General features: G+C 39.8%; 1 protein-coding gene across 2 annotated transcripts in view; it reads left to right on the top strand.

Moving 5' to 3' along the window:
• The window catches only part of wls (Wnt ligand secretion mediator), a 42,990-nt gene extending 26,324 nt beyond the window's left edge, over positions 1 to 16,666 (top strand). The window contains exons 3-12 of one of the 2 annotated variants that reach the window (XM_047369466.1): positions 3,267 to 3,391; positions 3,697 to 3,858; positions 4,038 to 4,174; positions 9,780 to 9,948; positions 10,861 to 10,958; positions 11,144 to 11,207; positions 11,718 to 11,861; positions 14,145 to 14,228; positions 14,443 to 14,596; positions 16,060 to 16,666. In XM_047369466.1, the coding sequence (XP_047225422.1) occupies positions 3,267 to 3,391; positions 3,697 to 3,858; positions 4,038 to 4,174; positions 9,780 to 9,948; positions 10,861 to 10,958; positions 11,144 to 11,207; positions 11,718 to 11,861; positions 14,145 to 14,228; positions 14,443 to 14,596; positions 16,060 to 16,169 (1,247 nt within the window). In that variant the 3' untranslated portion in view covers positions 16,170 to 16,666. Of the gene's footprint in view, positions 1 to 3,266; positions 3,392 to 3,696; positions 3,859 to 4,037; positions 4,175 to 9,779; positions 9,949 to 10,860; positions 10,959 to 11,143; positions 11,208 to 11,717; positions 11,862 to 14,144; positions 14,229 to 14,442; positions 14,612 to 16,059 lie in introns of both variants that reach the window. The other variant, XM_047369465.1, reaches the window with a different exon arrangement.
• Positions 16,667 to 18,418: the final 1,752 nt, after the last annotated feature.

Raw genomic sequence — 18,418 nt, 5'->3', positions numbered from 1 at the left:
GAGCAGGCTTAGTTTCTGTGGTAATAGTCTCTGGGCTGGAGTGGAATGTTTGCATGAAGAGAGCTGACATTTGAGGGCGTCGGGCTCGACCAATGGCACAGCGGAGAGCATTACAGAGACACTCGGCTACCAGGTCTCATCTAGTTCTCCCCCCTTCTTTTTGTCCCTTTTCTTACAGCACAGGCCACTGGGTTTCTTTCTCTTTTTTACTCTACGTTTCCTCTCAGCACAAGAGGCAGTCTGGAGAGCTGGAGGAGGGATCTTGGCTTTGTAATGTGATCTAAAGATGTAGTTTAATAGATAACTTGCTGAGTTGGGCTGTTGAAAGCCAGCTTGAGTTTAGTTAAGGTTTCTATAAAGCAGGGATGAACAAATATGGGCCACTGTGGTGAGAGCAGGCTAAATAATTTAATATACTGCCATATTTTGGAAAAGAATTATTAAAATTTGACTGCTGGACCAATTGTTTTTATTTTTAAAGGCATAACCACTCATTTTCTTCAGCAATTTGAACTGCAAACTTTACTAAATCTTGGACTTCTTCTGAAGAGTCCATCAACTGATTCTGCTCTAAAACCTCGTAATAAGCAAGATATATGGGATGGAAAGTGTGCTTTCTGTGCTTACATTTCATGTTCAATTGAAATATCAATGTCTGCAATATCACAACAGCAAAGAACTGCTTTGACACAATATTGTGATATTTCAGTTGCCATGCATTCAAACTCTGCATCCCAGTAACATATTTGGCCATTTGGGTCAACTTGCACTGTTGTTTACGCCTGCGCTGATAATTTAGTGACGAAGATGCTAAAGCTTTCAGAGTGGTGGGAACCAGTGGGGATGGACATTCTGGGTTATTCACAATCGATTCTACCAAAGTATTCAATAAAAACGCAGGAAAAAAAGCAGAATCGGTGGAAAAAAAGTTACTGCTATGACATTACAAGGTGCTGCAACATTTAAACTTTTCTAGATTTATTTTTATATAAGAAGACATTAAAATTGATTATTGCAAACCTTTTTTTAAAATTCCTTTTTAAAATGTTCAATCCAGTTGAATAAAACAGGGCTATTGTTATAAAATGAATCTGATCCATGCAAGATGCATCTTAAAAATTAAAGAACTTAAAAGATCTACTACTAACAGACTTTCAGAGCTTTACAGTTCATGATTTGCAGTTTCCTTTTTAAATAGCTTCTTACATCTCTGTGCATCAGCTGACATGGCCCCCAAGACGTTGATTTAAAATGTAATTTAAATGTCAAATTTAAACTACACCAGACAGTGCCTTGCAAAGTATTTGTACACCTTGAACTTTTTTTCTCATTTTGTCGCCTTACAAACACAAACCTCAGGTTATTTTATTGTGATTTTATGGGATGGGGACTACATGGTGGGGCAGTTGGTAGCACTGTTGCTTTGCAGCAAGAAGATCCTGGCTTCAAATCCTGGCCTGGGGCCTTTCTGCATGGAGATTGCATGTTCTGCCTGTGCATGCATGGGCTCTCTCCACACACTCCAGCCTTCTCCCACTGTCTAAAAACATGACTGTTGGGTCAATTGAATCAGCGTACTCTAAACTGCCCTTAGGTATGAGCCTGTGTGTGTGCATGGTGGTTTGTCTTTTGTGTGTCTGTGTTGTGTGTTCCCTGCCTCCCACTCAATGACTGCTGCAGCCCCCCCTCAGCGACCCTGCAAGGATAAACGGGGTATAGACAATAGATGGATTTATGGGATAGACAAAGACCAAGTAGCACCTAAGAATACATGGTTGTTATATATTTTAAAAATAAAAACCTAAAAATGTGACAGATTTGTATTAAGCCCCATGAGTCAATTTTTGTGTAGAACCAACATTTGCTGTTGCAGCTGCAGGTGTGTTTGGGAAGTCTCACTAGTTTTGCTGCAGATGCAAAATCCATTTGGATTTAGGTCTGGACTTTTACTGGACTATTCTGGACTATATAAGATATAGTCCAGAATATCTGGACTACATCTTATATAGTCCAGATATTGCAAAACTTTGTTCCTCCATCATAGAAGGTGATCTGCTGAGATAACGGCCGTGTGAGCTTTCAGTTCATACAACTGGGGTTGTGGAATCAAATGGGCATTGATTGGGGATTTCCGCTGAAGTTTTTCCAGAGGCCTCAGCTTTGTGTCGTGCAAGCTGTCTGAACTGTGAACTGAGCAGTCGCTGCAGTCCACTATTTACTTTTTCACACTTGATCCCATATTACCCCTTGCTGGTCATTCTGGTGACATGTTTGTGGCTGCCTTCTGAGATGGATCAGGATCATATTATTGGTGGGGAGACCGAACACCTACTCCATGTAGGCATTTTCAGTTGATTGAGGCATAACAAAGATGACAAAAAGATGCTCTCAGAGGGTTGTTATGTTTAGGACTGTTGTCCTACAAGAAGGTAGAGCTCCTGAAATCATTTTACAGCCAAGCAGGTTTTCTCCCAGTATTGCCCCTGTATGGAAGCTCCACCCATTTTCTCATCAACTCTGACCAGCCTCCCTGTCCCCGCTGGAGAAGAGGATCCCCACAGCATAATGCTTCCACCACCATGTTTCACAGTTTGGTGTGTCCAGCCCAACACGCAGTGCTGGTTTTCTGTCTCATGTAGCATTTTCCATGTAGAACAAAAAGTTTTGTCTTTCTCTCACCCAGTCAGAGCACATTGTTCTACATGTATGCTGTGTTCCTTACACAGCTTGTTGAAAACTTTAAATCATATTTCCTATTGCTTTCTTCCAGTATTTGCGTTCTTGCTGCAATTCTTTCATGAATCAGATTTGTGGAGTGCATAACTAATAGTTATCTTGTTCACCAAGTCTCCCATCTGTGAGTGGAGATTTACCACTGGCCTCTTGGCTGCTTCTCTGATCAGTGCTCTGCTTGCAGGCCTGTCGGTTTAGGATGGCCATATGTTGGTATAACATGTTCAATTTACTCACGGGGGGGTGATAATTATGTTACTTCTGAAGACAGTTGATTGCACTGTCTTTCCTTAGGGTGTATCAAACACATGCAGTATTTTTCAGATTTTTATTTGTGAAAACTAATTGGTTTTCCTTTCATTTATGTTGTGGTCGACTTTGTTGGTAAGTCACATAAATACCAAATAACAATATTGATCTCCAGTTTGTTACCAGCAGAAACCTTTGTAAGATGCTGTAAATAAATGTGAGAATTTGGTGCACTGGTTAGGTTAACAATACAATTAACTGTTACGGTGATGACTCATTTCCAGCTGAAGGAGCGGTAGTCACTATTGATGTTGGCCTGGCCTACCGAGATGATTCATTCAGCGAGTGGACAGAGATGGCTCAATCATTTGAACATAGGAACCTAAACTGCAACTTTACAGCTGACAAGGTAACGAAATGTTGCAGAGGTTTTACAGCATATTTGTTTTTTACTCCTGCACTGTTATAGCATGTGAAAAAGAGGTTGATCTAAAAAAAAAAAAAAAGTTTTCATTTCTTTATAGTTTACATTTATTCATTTTAAGCATTTTCTAGATGGGGAAAAACTGCCAAATAACTGAAGCTTTGCACCATTTTGGTTTTTGTTCCTGTTATTCATTTTTTCTGGTTTAGAACAGATTTCTTCAATGAAAAAAATCTATCTTAAATAGATGAAAGTGTTCCAACCTGTTGCTGTGTCTTTGTGTTTGTCAGACCTTTGAGAATGAGGGCCGTTTCTATGAATGTGACCCCCTACCTTTCTTGGAGGTGGGGAGTGTGGCTCATAAATACTACCTCATCAACATCCGCCTGCCAGTCAACGTGCGCAAGAAGGTTAATATTGGGATTGGGGAGATCAAAGACATTCGTCTTGTGGTAAGTTTGCATATGAAAGCATCAAGCAGCGTTCCTGGTAGTTAGTCGCCTTTTATCTGGTGTTTTTTTTAAAAGGGGGTGAAACAGTGATTGTGTTGTTTGCATTATGTTACAGCTCAAAAGAATGTATCAACCCAAGTCAAACACTAGATGTTTGATGCTTTTTTCATTTTCTCAAGGGCATCCATCAGAATGGAGGCTTCACTAAGGTCTGGTTTGCCATGAAGACGTTCCTCACACCCAGCATCCTCATCATAATGATCTGGTACTGGAGACGGATCACCCTCATGACTAGACCTCCTGTCCTCCTGGAAAAGTAAGGCTCCTATTTCCTCAACTGGAGTTGGAGTAGAATATAATCAAATAGAACAGAAATATCCTTTATTGTCACTCAGTGGGGAAATTGAGAGTTATATTGCCTTGGAGAAGTATCTATTCAAATGGAACATTTTTACCTTTTTGTCACAGACCAATCACAAACTGAAATGTATTTTATTAAAACTGGGAGACACCAACATAAAATATCCATGTAAAGCAGAAGGGAAAAGGTAAATGTTTTCTTTAAATTAAGTCTAATTGGTAAATGGTCCATCTGGATCAAAGATAACCTGAAAAAAAGAACACAGTTGAGAGACTGAAGTATTGTGTGCCTGACCAGGTGCTCAGGAGCACCATAGTGGACTTTACTCTCACTACTCCTTGTTCTGGATGTATGAAGTGTACAGAGTCCCGTCATCTGCAGACTCAGATGTCACTGCAGTTCTCACCCGTAGCAGAGATGGACAAGAAGCTCAGTACAGAGAGCTGGTGGCCCACTTTGGCAGGGGGTGAAAGAAATTAGGTCAAGACCTAATTTCATCATGGGAGAAGATATGAAGGTGGTGGAACAGTATATGTACTTCTGTGTTCACCTGAACACCAGACTGGACTGGAGATGCAACTGTGAAGACATCTACAAGAAAGGACAGAGCAGAATGTACTTCTTGAGGAAGCTTCCTTTTTTTTTGCAGCAAGATGCTGCATATCTTCTACAAGTCTGTTGTGAAGAGTGTGATCTCTTCTTCCATCATCTGCTGGGGAAGCAGCATCAGAGCCAGGAACTTAAAAAAGCTCAACAAGCTGATAAAGAAAGCTCTGTTCTGGGGACTCCTGTAGAACCTCTGAAGATCATTGTGCAAAGAAGGATTCTTCATAAAATGAAGAACATTATGGAGAACTCTGAGCATCCTCTTCATGAGACTGTCCTACAACAACAGAAAAAGTCTTCAGTCAGAGGCTTCTTCAGATCTGCTGTAAGACAGACCACTACAGGAGATCCTTCCTGCCCACAGCCATCAGCATCTACAACTTGATGAAATATAGATGGTTCAGGTTACTATTTATAATCTTCTCTCACAATTCTGTACTTTGTGTTGGTCTATCACATAAAATCCCAGTAAAACAAGTTTTTAATTGTGATTGACAAATTGTGGAAACGTTTGAGGGTATGAATACTTTTGCAAAGCTCTGTGCATATTGGTCATCAAGCCCTTGGAAGGACCCTCATTCTCACACTTTAACATCATAAAGCCAGTCCTTCACTGTTGACCCCCACACATATTATGAGGTCATTTGGACAGAGTCAGCGTGACTTTAAGTACCTGCAGTAGAAATGTTGCTACGTTAAATAAGTTAACCAGACCCTCAACAGTTGTAACAGCAATCAGTGTGTTGCTTTTTTTGCCTTAGAAGTGGATTTGAAATGCACAAATTTGTAAAATTCCTCATCCAGATGTTGTAAAATCCAAGTATTAGCCACATTTGCCTGGACCAGGTAGTTTTAAATGCCATGCTGATAGAAATCTGAAGCCATAGATGGAGCCCAGTGTCGGGACAACCTCCTGCTGTGCTGGGACAATGGATCAGTAAAAATGCAGCAATCTGTGCCGCAGGAAGCACCCGACGAAGCGTGAAACATGTTACGAAATCTTCCAGCACTCAACAGATGCAATTACATGCATTCTTAGGGCGGTAGCACACACACACACACACACACACACACACACACACACACAGAGCCACTTGCACACAGTCTTTCCATCCCACTTGTCTCTTCCAGCTCAAGGCTTAATTCCCAGATGACCAGCAAGCTCTCTAGAAGTGTGACTTGCTGTACCCTATTTGTGGATAGTAGATGATTTTTTTCATGCTGTAAAAGCTTTGCTAGAGGTTTCTGCCATGCTTACCCACTATAAGGTATCAGGATGGTAAACCTCAGATTCCCTCTAAACTTGAGTGATGTGAGGAAAACTCTTTTTGGTTTAAAAGGCTGACATAAATTAAACTCATAAACTACATTTAAAATATGGGATTTTTGTGGGATGGCTAGATGTAAGAGCTCAGGATATTGTTTTTCATTAGATTTGAAAAAATGAAAGCTAGTCATTACACACACTGATTTTATTTCAAGCTTTAAGCTCTTATTTCTATTCATTTTGATGGCTATAACTTACAGTTCATGAAAACCCCTAATTGAGTTCTTTAGAAAATTAAAATATTACATAATGTGTAAAAATATAAACGGCTAGTCCCAGACCATATGCCAAATCAGCTGCCTGGTTACTGTGCTAGACTGTAAATGTGCAGTCCTAACACAGAACGTTTCTTATTTATTAAAAGGAGTAACAGAGTGTATATATTAATACATGGTCACAGGTCCCTTGCATTGGTTAACACTGTAGTCACATAACGACAAGCTTATCTACTGAGCAACAAAGTCCAGGACAGTGCTTCTGTTGTAAATAGCAATGCTCAGGTCACAGGTGAGTGTGAGGTGGGGGAGTGTGTTAATCTAAGTCATTCTGTAGCAGAAACAGCACAGTGCTTTAAACAAACTTGTCTAAACATCATGATATGTAGAGAACACTTGCATTGTGTCTCCCTTCTTTACTAAGCATGTCTTAAACAATTAATGAAAGTGCAATAAGAATGAAATTAAACATTTTCCAATATTCCACATAAGACCAATAAAAAGGTATTTTTAAATCAGCAATTTGACCCTACTGGAAAAATATGTTCTTGTACCCTCCAGTATATGCATTCACCACTTGGAGGCGATCATTCTGTGGGTCTGGTGAGGTGTTCAGGAAGCCCAGGTTGCTTCTATGGTGGCCTTCAGCTCATCTGCATTGGTATATATTATCTGAGTTTAGGTCAAACCAGTCAAGCCAAGACACCGTGGTCCATAAAGCAGGTACTTTTGGCAGTGTGGCAGGTTCCAAGTCCTGCTTAAAATTGAAACCAGCATCTGCATAAAGCATAAAGAAGTGCTTCAAGACTTCCTGGTGTAAAGGCTGAGCTGCATGTTGGACTGAAACACAGTAAAGCAACACAGGCAGATTAAGTGGCATCCCAAAGCATCACTGAGTGTGGAGACTTTTCACTGGACCTCGAGCAGCTTAAATTCTGTGCCTTCACTCTTCCTCCACACTGTGGGACCTTGATTTACAATAAAATGGAAAAATTACTAACAGGAGACTTGGGACCCCCAGCAACAGTGCAGTTCATGATGTCTTGATCCAGGAGTGGCTTAACACAAGGAATATGGCTTAACCAAAGGAATATAACCATTGTAGCTCAATTCCTGGATACATCTCTCTCTACAACTCCAGCTGTAGTCTGTCTTGTTCATCCCCCACCCACACATTTAAATGACCTTTGTATGAGAATCCTCTCAACACTGCAGTTATCTCTGCTGCATCCAGTTTTTCCTCCCACTCAACTTTCCATTAAAATGCTTGTCTGTGAACAGCCAGCTTCCAATGACAGCTTTCAGCAGTCTTCCCCATGATTGTTTGGGCCACAACATGACCTTTTTGTATTCCAAATCATTTGTTTGGTCTTGTGTAGTATTTAAATTTTCAGAGAAACTACATTTTGGATCTTATTAGACATAAGCCAAATTAATATGTGAAATGAACATTTGACATTTGCCACGGTTTAATGAATTTATATCATGGCCTATATTAGTTTTACTTTTTGAATCGAATAATAAATTAAATGAATAACTTTCTCAGTGAGATTCTAATTTACTGAGATGCACCTATAGATCAACCGATCCTCAGCAGTTGGCCATCCAGCCTGTCGTCTATATCACGCCATTCACCATCACACACATATCATCGAAGACCATCTTTATCTCTATAAAAATCAGACCAAGCCCTTGATGATGGTAGATGGAGCCAAAAATATTTTATATTCCAAGAGCGGCATCTGCAAATGTCATTCTCATGTGTATTTTTTACTAGTACTGCTTGAGCTTCTCCTGGTGTCTTGGGTTAAAATGTTCAGTATAAGAAGCGAGTAACCTCTCATTACCTTCATGCTTCATTTACAAGCTACATTCAGAGACATGGTTTATTTGAGGTGCGTGCCTGAAACGTCGTAAATCAGAGCTTTGGCCTATACAGGTTTCCATACTGTGGTACAAACCACCATGGCTGATTTCTCTTCCTCCATAGTTTTTTTTTTTGTTATTTGTTTTCTTTAGAAAAATTATTTCAAAATAGTAACTTTACTGTCAGAGGAAGCGGTCGGCCCCGCTCGTCCAGTAAAACTATCAGGGGAACTTTTGACGTTTCTCCATGTCCCCCCGCTCCTCATGTGTGCGTCTACATGGCGCAGTCTTACATTGAGACTTAAATAGGCGTGTTCCTCCATAATGTTTGAAGCGGAGGGGAACCTCACACTGCTTCGGTGCTTAACGGGCCTGCTGTCCAGCTTGGACTCCAACTGAAACATGGACCATCTTGAAGATGGGAATTAAATGCCAGTAACCTCATTTTGTTAAGTAGCAGACGTCTTGTTGCCAGGAGGAACAAGGATCCATCTATACAAAGAAATCAGTTTAGTTTCTTCAGTTTCTAAACAAATGTTTCATTATTTTTTTTTGTTTTAAATTACCGTACTTTTATGTTTTTTTTTTTTTTTTACTTTTCAAAGGCGTGGTACCTGACAAACTTGGTACATTTCTCCATACAGGAACAGATAGTGTATAATTGACAATTAACTCCAGCGACAGACTTGGCACGTTTTTGTCTCAAAAATAGGCAATAAGTACAAAAGAAAATTAATTCCTAATGATATCTACTAACAAGTACATACACAGTATAGGTAAGCTGTTAACCTAGTAGGGGTCATTATCTTTTTATATGGTCCCAAAACCTGTCCCAAGGAGTCATTAATCTACTGAGCATACATTCATAGGATGCAGTTTCAGTCATGGTCCCAACCCATTCTTTCACCTGTGGGCTTACTGATGCCTTCCGATGTCCTAAAATTACTCGGCAAGCTGTTGTTGTACCCACTGAAATTACAGAAAAATTACTTTTGGTTATATTGGGTAACTGAGATTTATCCCCAAGTAAGCAGAGCACTGGATTTGAGGGGATTTCTGCTTCAAATCAGTTGCTTAAAATATCTAGAATATTAGTCCAAAAAGGTTTTGATTAAAACACATTCCCACATACAGTGGAGGAAAGTACCAACCTCTTTGCATTTCCAACACAAACCATTGTCCAGGAGCTTCATCCTATACAATCTAGATGGGGTGTAGTACCTATGCAATATGTTGTGTAAGTTTACCCCTCGTCTCTCACATATTTACCACAATCAGCCACAATTGTTCTCCATCTATCATTCTCAATCTCTCTTCCAAGTCCCTCTGCCAGATCATCTTTAATTGGTTAGAGTCGCTGAAAGAGAAGTTGGCTATTATGTAGAAGTGTGAGGCTTTTCATTCTCCGCTTTGAGAAAACACAACTCCTCGTTTGCAGAAATGATCTTGTCCCACCAAATTACATTTCTGCCTCAGTTTATCATATGACAAAAGCACCCTGTGTTCAAAAAGGTCTTTAAATGTTACATTTATGTTTTATTCTTAGGGTCATCTTCGCTCTGGGCATCTCCATGACATTCATCAACATCCCTGTGGAGTGGTTCTCTGTTGGTTTTAACTGGACCTGGATGCTTCTTTTTGGAGATATCAGACAGGGTATTTTCTACTCCATGCTGCTGTCCTTCTGGATCATCTTCTGTGGGGAACATCTCATGGTACTTTTATTTGTCAAACCAAGTTGTAACACAGTCTTATCTGCTAAGATCTACGAGTTAAAAAGGTTATTAACTCCATGGCAAAACATTTCAATATAGAACGATGTGCAAAAGTCTCCAAATCACATAATACTGTTACGCTACAGTCATTGTAAAAAGTGTGTCGAAGCAACGCCAGAGGAAAAACATTGGCAATAACAACAGAAAAGCAATTTCTGCTCCCATCAGAGAGAATTATAGGGCCTTTTCTGAACAAACTGAAGTCACAAAAGGCCTTCTAGCCCAAGACATTCTACACAGAGGATTGTTCACAAATCATTTAAGACAGCTGCCAGATTTCTCCATCAATGGGTGCTTCTGCAAATTGAAGGTCCTCTTAAAGCCTCTGACTTCCAGTAATAGTCTCAGTACATCCAACTACAGAATATTAGTAGTTTCTGTACTTTCATTGTACAGTTTCTTGTGCTGTGGATTTCCTAATTTTGCTTTTAGGCCCCTTCCTGATGCTTCAATGTTTTTGTTGGTCTTCATGTTGGTTTACGTTCCACTTTGTTTGTTCTTGCTCCGAATTATAGGAAACCACTTACTTATTGGTTTAGGATCCTTTTTGAATACATTTGAAAATCCTTTAAACCTTTCTTTTACAAAACTATTTAGACGAAATCAATCAGTTTAACTTTTTTGTTTGTTCTGAAAAGTTTTTGCAGGGTTTGTTTACATGTATTTGCAGACAGTGCAGCTAAATAAATTCTAAATGAGCTCAACATGGTCGTGTGTAGATCTGATGACCTTGTAATCACAAAAAGCAGAAGTATTTTGTTGAAGGACTTTTATCACAGTACTGTCTGCAATGCAAAAGAGTTTGAGCACAAGACTTTGGAGTAAAAACTGTTTTTCTTACTTCCCTCTCAGGACCACATGGAAAGAAACCGCTTTTCTGTCTACTGGAAGCAAGTTGGACCGATTGTGTTTGGTTCCTTCTGCCTATTTATCTTCGACATGTGTGAGAGGTGGGGAACAAAGGCTTCTTTTTGTTCTCAGGCTTTACTTCAACACTTATTATTGGGGATCATTGTGAATTATTGCCATTTTGTCTACGGTCTTTACAATTATAGATTCTTAAAGAGAGAAAGAAAAGATGTTTTTTACCGATAGACATAAATCGTCACTCTGTTTGTCTTTTTGTGTCACTTAGAGGTGTGCAGCTAACAAACCCTTTCTTCACCATCTGGGCCTCAGATGTGGGAACCGAGCTAGCCGTATCCTTTTTAAACCAAGTTTAACAGAACCATGACAATACTTTAGTTGTTCAAGCAGAGAAGATGGAAATCAATGTATAAGTGGTCATAATTTGTATTTCAGCTCAGAAACTAACAGATATGATGCTCTTGTTCCTTGTATGTAACAGTTTTAATTACCAGAAGACTGTCATGGACCTGCACTAGAATCTGGATCAGTCTATATTATTATCATGAGAAAAAATTCAGTGGTACTGCATGTTGAAGCATTGCATAGGGACTCTATGCATTTATGTTAACCTAGCAGTTTTTTGCCTACTGATTTTGTGAATCCTCATGTCTTGAAGGCATCTTGGTGTCAGTTGTTTACTGCTCAAAAATAATTGGTAATGTATAAATACTTTCTCATCATAGAAAGGCCAATTTAAACATTACTGTGACAATAAGCATTTTTCAAAAATGTGTGAGGGCTGTATATTCATGATCTTTTGTCATATTGGCTCATTACGTCCTTGACCAATGCTTTCTCAGATGTCATTCATAACTGTGGCAGGAATCTGTGCCTGTCTCTACTTCCTCTTCCTTTGTTTCATGGTATTTCAAGTCTTCCGTAACATCAGTGGTAAAAGGAGTTCCCTGCCTGCCATGTCGAAGGCTAGACGCCTGCATTATGAGGTACAGCTTAGTTCCAAGTTGTTTAATAGATAAATACAGACATACACTAAGATGAAGGGATGGATTATGTGTCCCATAACAGGAGACCTCTTTATAATGGTGGAGGATGTAGCTGGTAAACATCATTATCCACCGTGTCCCGTAGCGACATGGGCTGGAAGGCCTCTCAGCAAGGAAGAAGCAACTATTCCAAAAACAACATAAAAAGGCTGATTACAGTTGTCGAAAGCACTCTGGGACAAAGAGCTTGATGTTCTGTTGTCTGAAACTCAAATTAAAGTCTTCTGGCCTTCATAGTAAATTTGTGGGCGGAGCTAATAGATGTGTACAGAAAGGTGGCCTACAACCGGACTCTGTTACACTGGTTCTCTCAGGAGGAATGGGTCAAAATTCCAGCAAACTGTTGTCAGAAGCTTTGGAAGGATACCCAAAAGGTTTAACACAAGTCATATAGTTTAAAAGATGCTACACAATACTAAGTAAATATGTGTATACTTCTGAATTTGAAGAATGTAGTAAAAAATGTAGAAATTCCACCATTATTATGAAATGTAGCAAAGAGAAATCATTTTTTGTAATCCTTACTGAACTAAAAGAGGAAGAGTTTGTTTTAATTTATTGTTAGCCAGTGAGTTTAAAAAAAAAAGTCCTCTTATATAGTCAATGTGACGCCTTTATAAAATGTTTAAGGTTTTACTATTCGTTTAATGTACTTCAGGTTTTTCTCCTTTCCTTACTGACACCTTGTGGTAGCAGAAGCACATTACAGCCAGGAGTCGTTAAAAACACAATTTGGTAAACAATTTGCTCTTTTTTTAATTCATAATTCACAACTATTTAAATTCACAGAAGTGCTAAAATGTGTGACCTGAGTGTAGTAAGTGTGAAACTAAATTAGTAGCTCCCCTAAAACCTAACCAAAGACATTCCTCCTTGTGAAATCTGTCAGCTCTGATGTATATAGAGATGCACCAATCAACCATGCAGTGATTGGATTGACCAATATTTTGTTGACCATCGCCAATTGGGGATCTTTAGGCTAAAAATGAAAAATCAAAAAATAAACCTTTTTCCTTGATTAAATGCACTAAACCACTGTTATCGGTCTATACACGTCAGCCATGTACTCGGATCCAGTTTTTTGAGTTTAATAAAATCGGATTCAGGTCTGGGTAACAGGCGGGTCAGTCCATAGCTTCAATGTCTTCATCTTGCAGGAACTGCTGACACACTCCAGCCACATGAGGTCTAGCATTGTCCAGCATTAGGAGGAACCCAGAGCCAACCACACCAGCATATGGTCTCACAAGGGGTCTGAGGATCTCATCTCGGTACCTAATGGCAGTCAGGCTACCTCTGGCGAGCACATTGAGGGCTGTGCAGCCCTCCAAAGAAATGACACCCCACACCATTACTGACCCACTGCCAAACCGGTCATGCTGAAGGATGTTGCCCCAATTTGTAGACGTCGGGCCCTCATACCATCCTCATGGAGTCGGTTTCTAACCGTTTGTGCAGACACATGCACATTTGTGGCCTGCTGGAGGTCATTTTGCAGGGCTCTGGCAGTGCTCCTCCAGTTCCTCCTTGCACAAAGGTGGAGGTAGTGGTCCTGCTGCTGGGTTGTTGCCCTCCTACAGCCTCCTCCACGTCTCCTGGTGTACTGGCCTGTCTCCTGGTAGCGCCTCCAGGCTCTGGACACTACGCTGACAGACACAGCAAACCTTCTTGCCACAGCTCGCATTGATGTGCCATCCTGGATGAGCTGCACTACCTGAGCCACTTGTGTGGGTTGTAGAGTCCGTCTCATGCTACCACGAGTGTGAAAGCACCACCAACGTTCAAAAGTGACCAAAACATCAGCCAGAAAGCATAGGTACTGAGAAGTGGTCTGTGGTCCCCACCTGCAGAACCACTCCTTTATTGAGTGTGTCTTGCTAATCTCCAAAGATTTCCCCCTGTTGTCTTTTCCATTTGTACAACAACAGTGAAATTGATTGTTGCTTCCTAAGTGGACAGTTTGATTTCACACAAGTTTGATTTACTTGGAGTTATATTGTGTTGTTAAAGTGTTCCCTTCATTTTTTTTAACAGTGTATATATCTTGACAGACCAATAGAAAGGGCATTATTATTAACTTATTCCCCCTGTCTAGAAAACCATGAAATGCTTTCCGAGTGGCCCAATATTTACATGGACAGATCATCCGAAGCATGGTTCTGGAATGCACGTTGTGTCAATGAGCTGTGATTCTAAGTCCTCCCACTTTCCCCCCATTTTTAGGGTCTGATTTTCAGGTTCAAATTCCTCATGCTGGTCACTCTCACCTGTGCTGCCATGACCATCATCTTCTTCATCGTCAGCCAGGTGAGCCTTGCTGGTGCTGTTTTAAAAACAGTCTGTCCATTTGATTAAAACTCTGTCTCTCTGATTCATGCGAAGAAGCTTGATAAAGACCATCACTGTGATAATTTTACATCAAATGAATTCCTTATTGCTCGGAAATATGTCTGCAGATTTGCCAGTGATGTGTAGATGGGTCCTAGAGAACACGATCCTTAGAGAAATTCTTTGATTCCAGGTGACTGAGGGTCACTGGCACTGGGGGGATTACAGAGTGCAGTTGAACAGCGCCTTCTTCACTGGCATCTATGGAATGTGGAATCTGTACGTCTTCGCCATCATGTTCCTGTATGCACCTTCTCACAAACGTTATGGAGACGAACAGTCAAGTGGTCAGTGCATTGCTGGTAACTACACGCTCCTACTAACTTTGAAAAGGATTTGGATTATTGGGCAAATTCTGTTAGATTTATCCTTCATGTTCTTGTTGAATGTCGAGTTGAAATAACCATGTTATTAATTGACTTCACTGTGTGAAAGTAATGTACTGTAATTTGTCTATAAGCCATCTGTTACTCTCATTTTAGTCTTATATGGAGCAAGGGTCTGTCCTCTGTACTAAAGCTGCATAATTATCCAAAGATTGTTGAGGGCGGGACTGATGATGAGGACCCAGATTCCCAGGGGAAAGAAGGCTCTCTTTGGCCTGAGACAGTGATTCAAATTGACACCAGGCTTGCTTCCAGGGAGAAAGGAAAACAGTGAGAAGAGGGGGTGGGGAGAAGTACAAAGAAATAATGAAACCCATCCATCCATCTCTTGTCAGAGACGAGGGGAAAGGGGGGAGGGAGGAAGAGGGTCTGAAGTTGTGGAAGCTTTCCCTGAAGTCTGTCAGGCGTCCTCTGAGGGGAGGGGCTGCTCTTTCCAAATTCTGCTCATGTTTCAGTGAGCTGGAAGTGTTTATGCAAATGGAAATCCACTAAAGGAGGCTCATATGCAGCATGTTATTGCCAGAAGCATTGCAGGCAGGGACAGCTACCAAAACAAGCTAATGCTTTGCAAAACTATACATATCCTTAGCTTTTTCACATTTTGTCATAATACACTCGCAGCCTTCATGATGCATGTTTTTCAAATTTGTTTTGGAACGAAACAAATCTGACAAGCGTTGTGCATTTGTATGCAGCAGCCAACCAAACTCCCCAGAAGGGAATACTTCTTAGAAGCACCTTTTGCTGCAGTGAGAGCTGAGTGTTTTGGGGTATGTGAGCACATCAAGAGACTGAATCTTTTCCCCACTTGGGTCCCCACTGACTCCAGCTCAGTAAGACTGGATAGAAAACATCTAAGTGTCAGTTCCATAAAAATCTTCAATTTTCAAGCCACAGATTCCCTATTAAATTTGGGTTTGGACTTTGACTGGGTCACTTTAACATTAGCATGCTTTGATTTAAACTAGTGATTCTCAAACATTTTATAGGCAAATACCAGGTTACTATTTACCATTATAATGACATCTTCTCAGTTGCAAAAACAGATGTGAAGATCCCACTGTTGTTGGAATTTTAAGTTGAAAGGTCAGATTTCTATTTTCAAGATTCTACATTTAAGCTTAGAATCAGTAATTTGCTTTGTATTTAACCTGTGAATAAATGACACCAGCAGTCTTTCGAAACGCATGCTATGGTTCAGATTTTTATATGTGAAAGATCACGAAATGCATATCATTTTCCCATGTCACATGTATGAACTAAAATCCCAGAATGTGTAAAGGTTTAAGAGCAGCAAATGTACTACATCCCCCTTAGGACTGTAAGGGATATTTTGCTTCTAATGATCTGTTTTGTGTGTCTAGGTGATGGTGGAGCCACAAGTGGAGAGGACATTCAGCTGACCACCACAGTCACCCATGTTGACGGGCCTACTGAGATCTACAAAATGACTGGGAAAGAGGCCCAGGAATAGTTTACACACTGTCCGAGATGGCCATCTGCTCTGCACTACCTTCGTCTTTCATATCCCCTCTCCACATGCTTCAACAATCCACCTGACAAACAGCTGCTCAGTGCTGCACTCTTTCTATCACAGAACACTAAACCTGTTTAGGTGCCGCCCTGTTTCTGTAGTCCTTCTTGTAACCTTCACGTCGGTCCTTTTTATTTCAGTGGACTTACTGTCACATTTCACACTATATGTACGCTGTGGTGTGTGTAAATGTTACACAATGCGTTTTACATGAAGCTGGGTACTGAAAAGGATGTTTGCTACCTGGTAAAATCCTATACATCCATTATGTTACAATGTAGATATCCATGTTTTTTATACAAGAGCTTATTTTCAGCTTCACAATCTGTACGCACCAAGCTCTGAATGTTTGTGAAGCTGACACTCTTCTTCACTCTGTATTTAGTGTAGTCTTTTTCTTTTGTATGCTTATTTAAATAAAAACTTTCTGAACTGATTGTTTTTTACACCACTAATCTAGGTGTCACTCACCTGTCATTCCGTTATTCTAGAAAAACAAAAAAAATAATTTGTCTGATTAAACAGTAGAGAGAGGGCGCGCTCTTGTGGCTCAGTATACAGAAAGGCGCTAAAACAGGAAGTGGTTCTTAAAAACAAAAGTATTTCTAAAAAAAACTTCTGTTCCCAGAGAAATAAAAACTAGTGACAAGTGGTATTTATTTATTTATTTGTTTTTGCGTCTCAAAATTTCTTCTGGTCGAAACCAGAGACCAGTATTGCATGACATTTGATAAAAAACACAGGGTAAATTTGACCGATATACTGTAATCTCATAACCATCTGAGATTTTACACAAAAACACTTCTGAAATATTCTCAGTTTGTGCTGTAACTACATGTCTAATGGCTGATTTTAATAACCGTCTTTGGTGTGGAAATTCCTGATCTCTGTGATTTGAGCTGGCTTTCAGTAAAAGTGGTCATTTTTGTAAAGTTGCGGAAGTTCCACACATCTCACTCTGCAGTAGGTAACTTGATGCTGTGAACCTCCACTTGTTCTTGAAGTTGGTGTCCGACTTTGAGCTTTCGCTTCTGCACTTGTGGTTTTAAAACCGCTAGACTAAATCTGATCAGCTCAAATTCAAAGCCTAAAAATACCTATAGGTCCGAGCTGGGATGGATTATTCTAAATTAACTGAAGGTTCCTCAGTTTGATCAGTAAATTCTTTGTTGCGTTTTCAAAAACACAAAAAAAGGCATTTCAGTGTTTTGTGTGTCTGTGCCTTTTTTCACAGCACGTGGGTTCTGTTTCTTACACAAGTTAAATAGGCATTTTACACCGATTGCAGATTTTTAAAAGCTCAGGTTATAATTTGCAAAAGTTATTTTTCTATTTATGCAACAACAGAAAAACATCTTTGGTGTTTTTGGCAGATCGACCAAGAAACATCTTCTTGGTGTTTTCAAAAAATGGAATTAAAAATGCACAGACATCTTGAAACTATATTTTAAACAAACTACAGTGTTAAACAATTCAGTAGATTAATTTTGTTTAAACAAATCATAAACTGTGTTTAAAGAATATGTAAATGCTCTGGGATAATCTAGCCTACAGCGGTTTTTATTTTTTAGCTGAATCCCATCTGATGTAGTCTAAAAGCCAAAATGCAACAAATTAAGAGATTTCTCTGTTTCACAATCGGGGAAGATGTTTCCCAAATTAGAAACCGTTTGGAAGAATGTGTAATCAGTGAAGAATAATTCTGTTCAAGTTTGACTTATTCAAGGCTAAATCCCCTTTTCTAAGGCAAAAGCCATTGCTAATTAGGAAGAACACAACAGCCTGTCTCACATTTCCCAAACAGCACAACATACAGGTCCTTCTCAAAATATTAGCATATTGTGATAAAGTTCATTATTTTCCATAATGTCATGATGAAAATTTAACATTCATATATTTTAGATTCATTGCACACTAACTTGAAATATTTCAGGTCTTTTATTGTCTTAATACGGATGATTTTGGCATACAGCTCATGAAAACCCAAAATTCCTATCTCACAAAATTAGCATATCATTAAAAGGGTCTCTAAACGAGCTATGAACCTAATCATCTGAATTAACGAGTTAACTCTAAACACCTGCAAAAGATTCCTGAGGCCTTTAAAACTCCCAGCCTGGTTCATCACTCAAAACCCCAATCATGGGTAAGACTGCCGACCTGACTGCTGTCCAGAAGGCCACTATTGA

The sequence above is a fragment of the Girardinichthys multiradiatus genome, chromosome 6 (assembly GCF_021462225.1).
Source record: "Girardinichthys multiradiatus isolate DD_20200921_A chromosome 6, DD_fGirMul_XY1, whole genome shotgun sequence".
In the NCBI taxonomy this organism is placed as follows: Eukaryota; Metazoa; Chordata; class Actinopteri; order Cyprinodontiformes; family Goodeidae; genus Girardinichthys; species Girardinichthys multiradiatus.
This window is presented reverse-complemented; position numbering and strand designations above follow the sequence as displayed.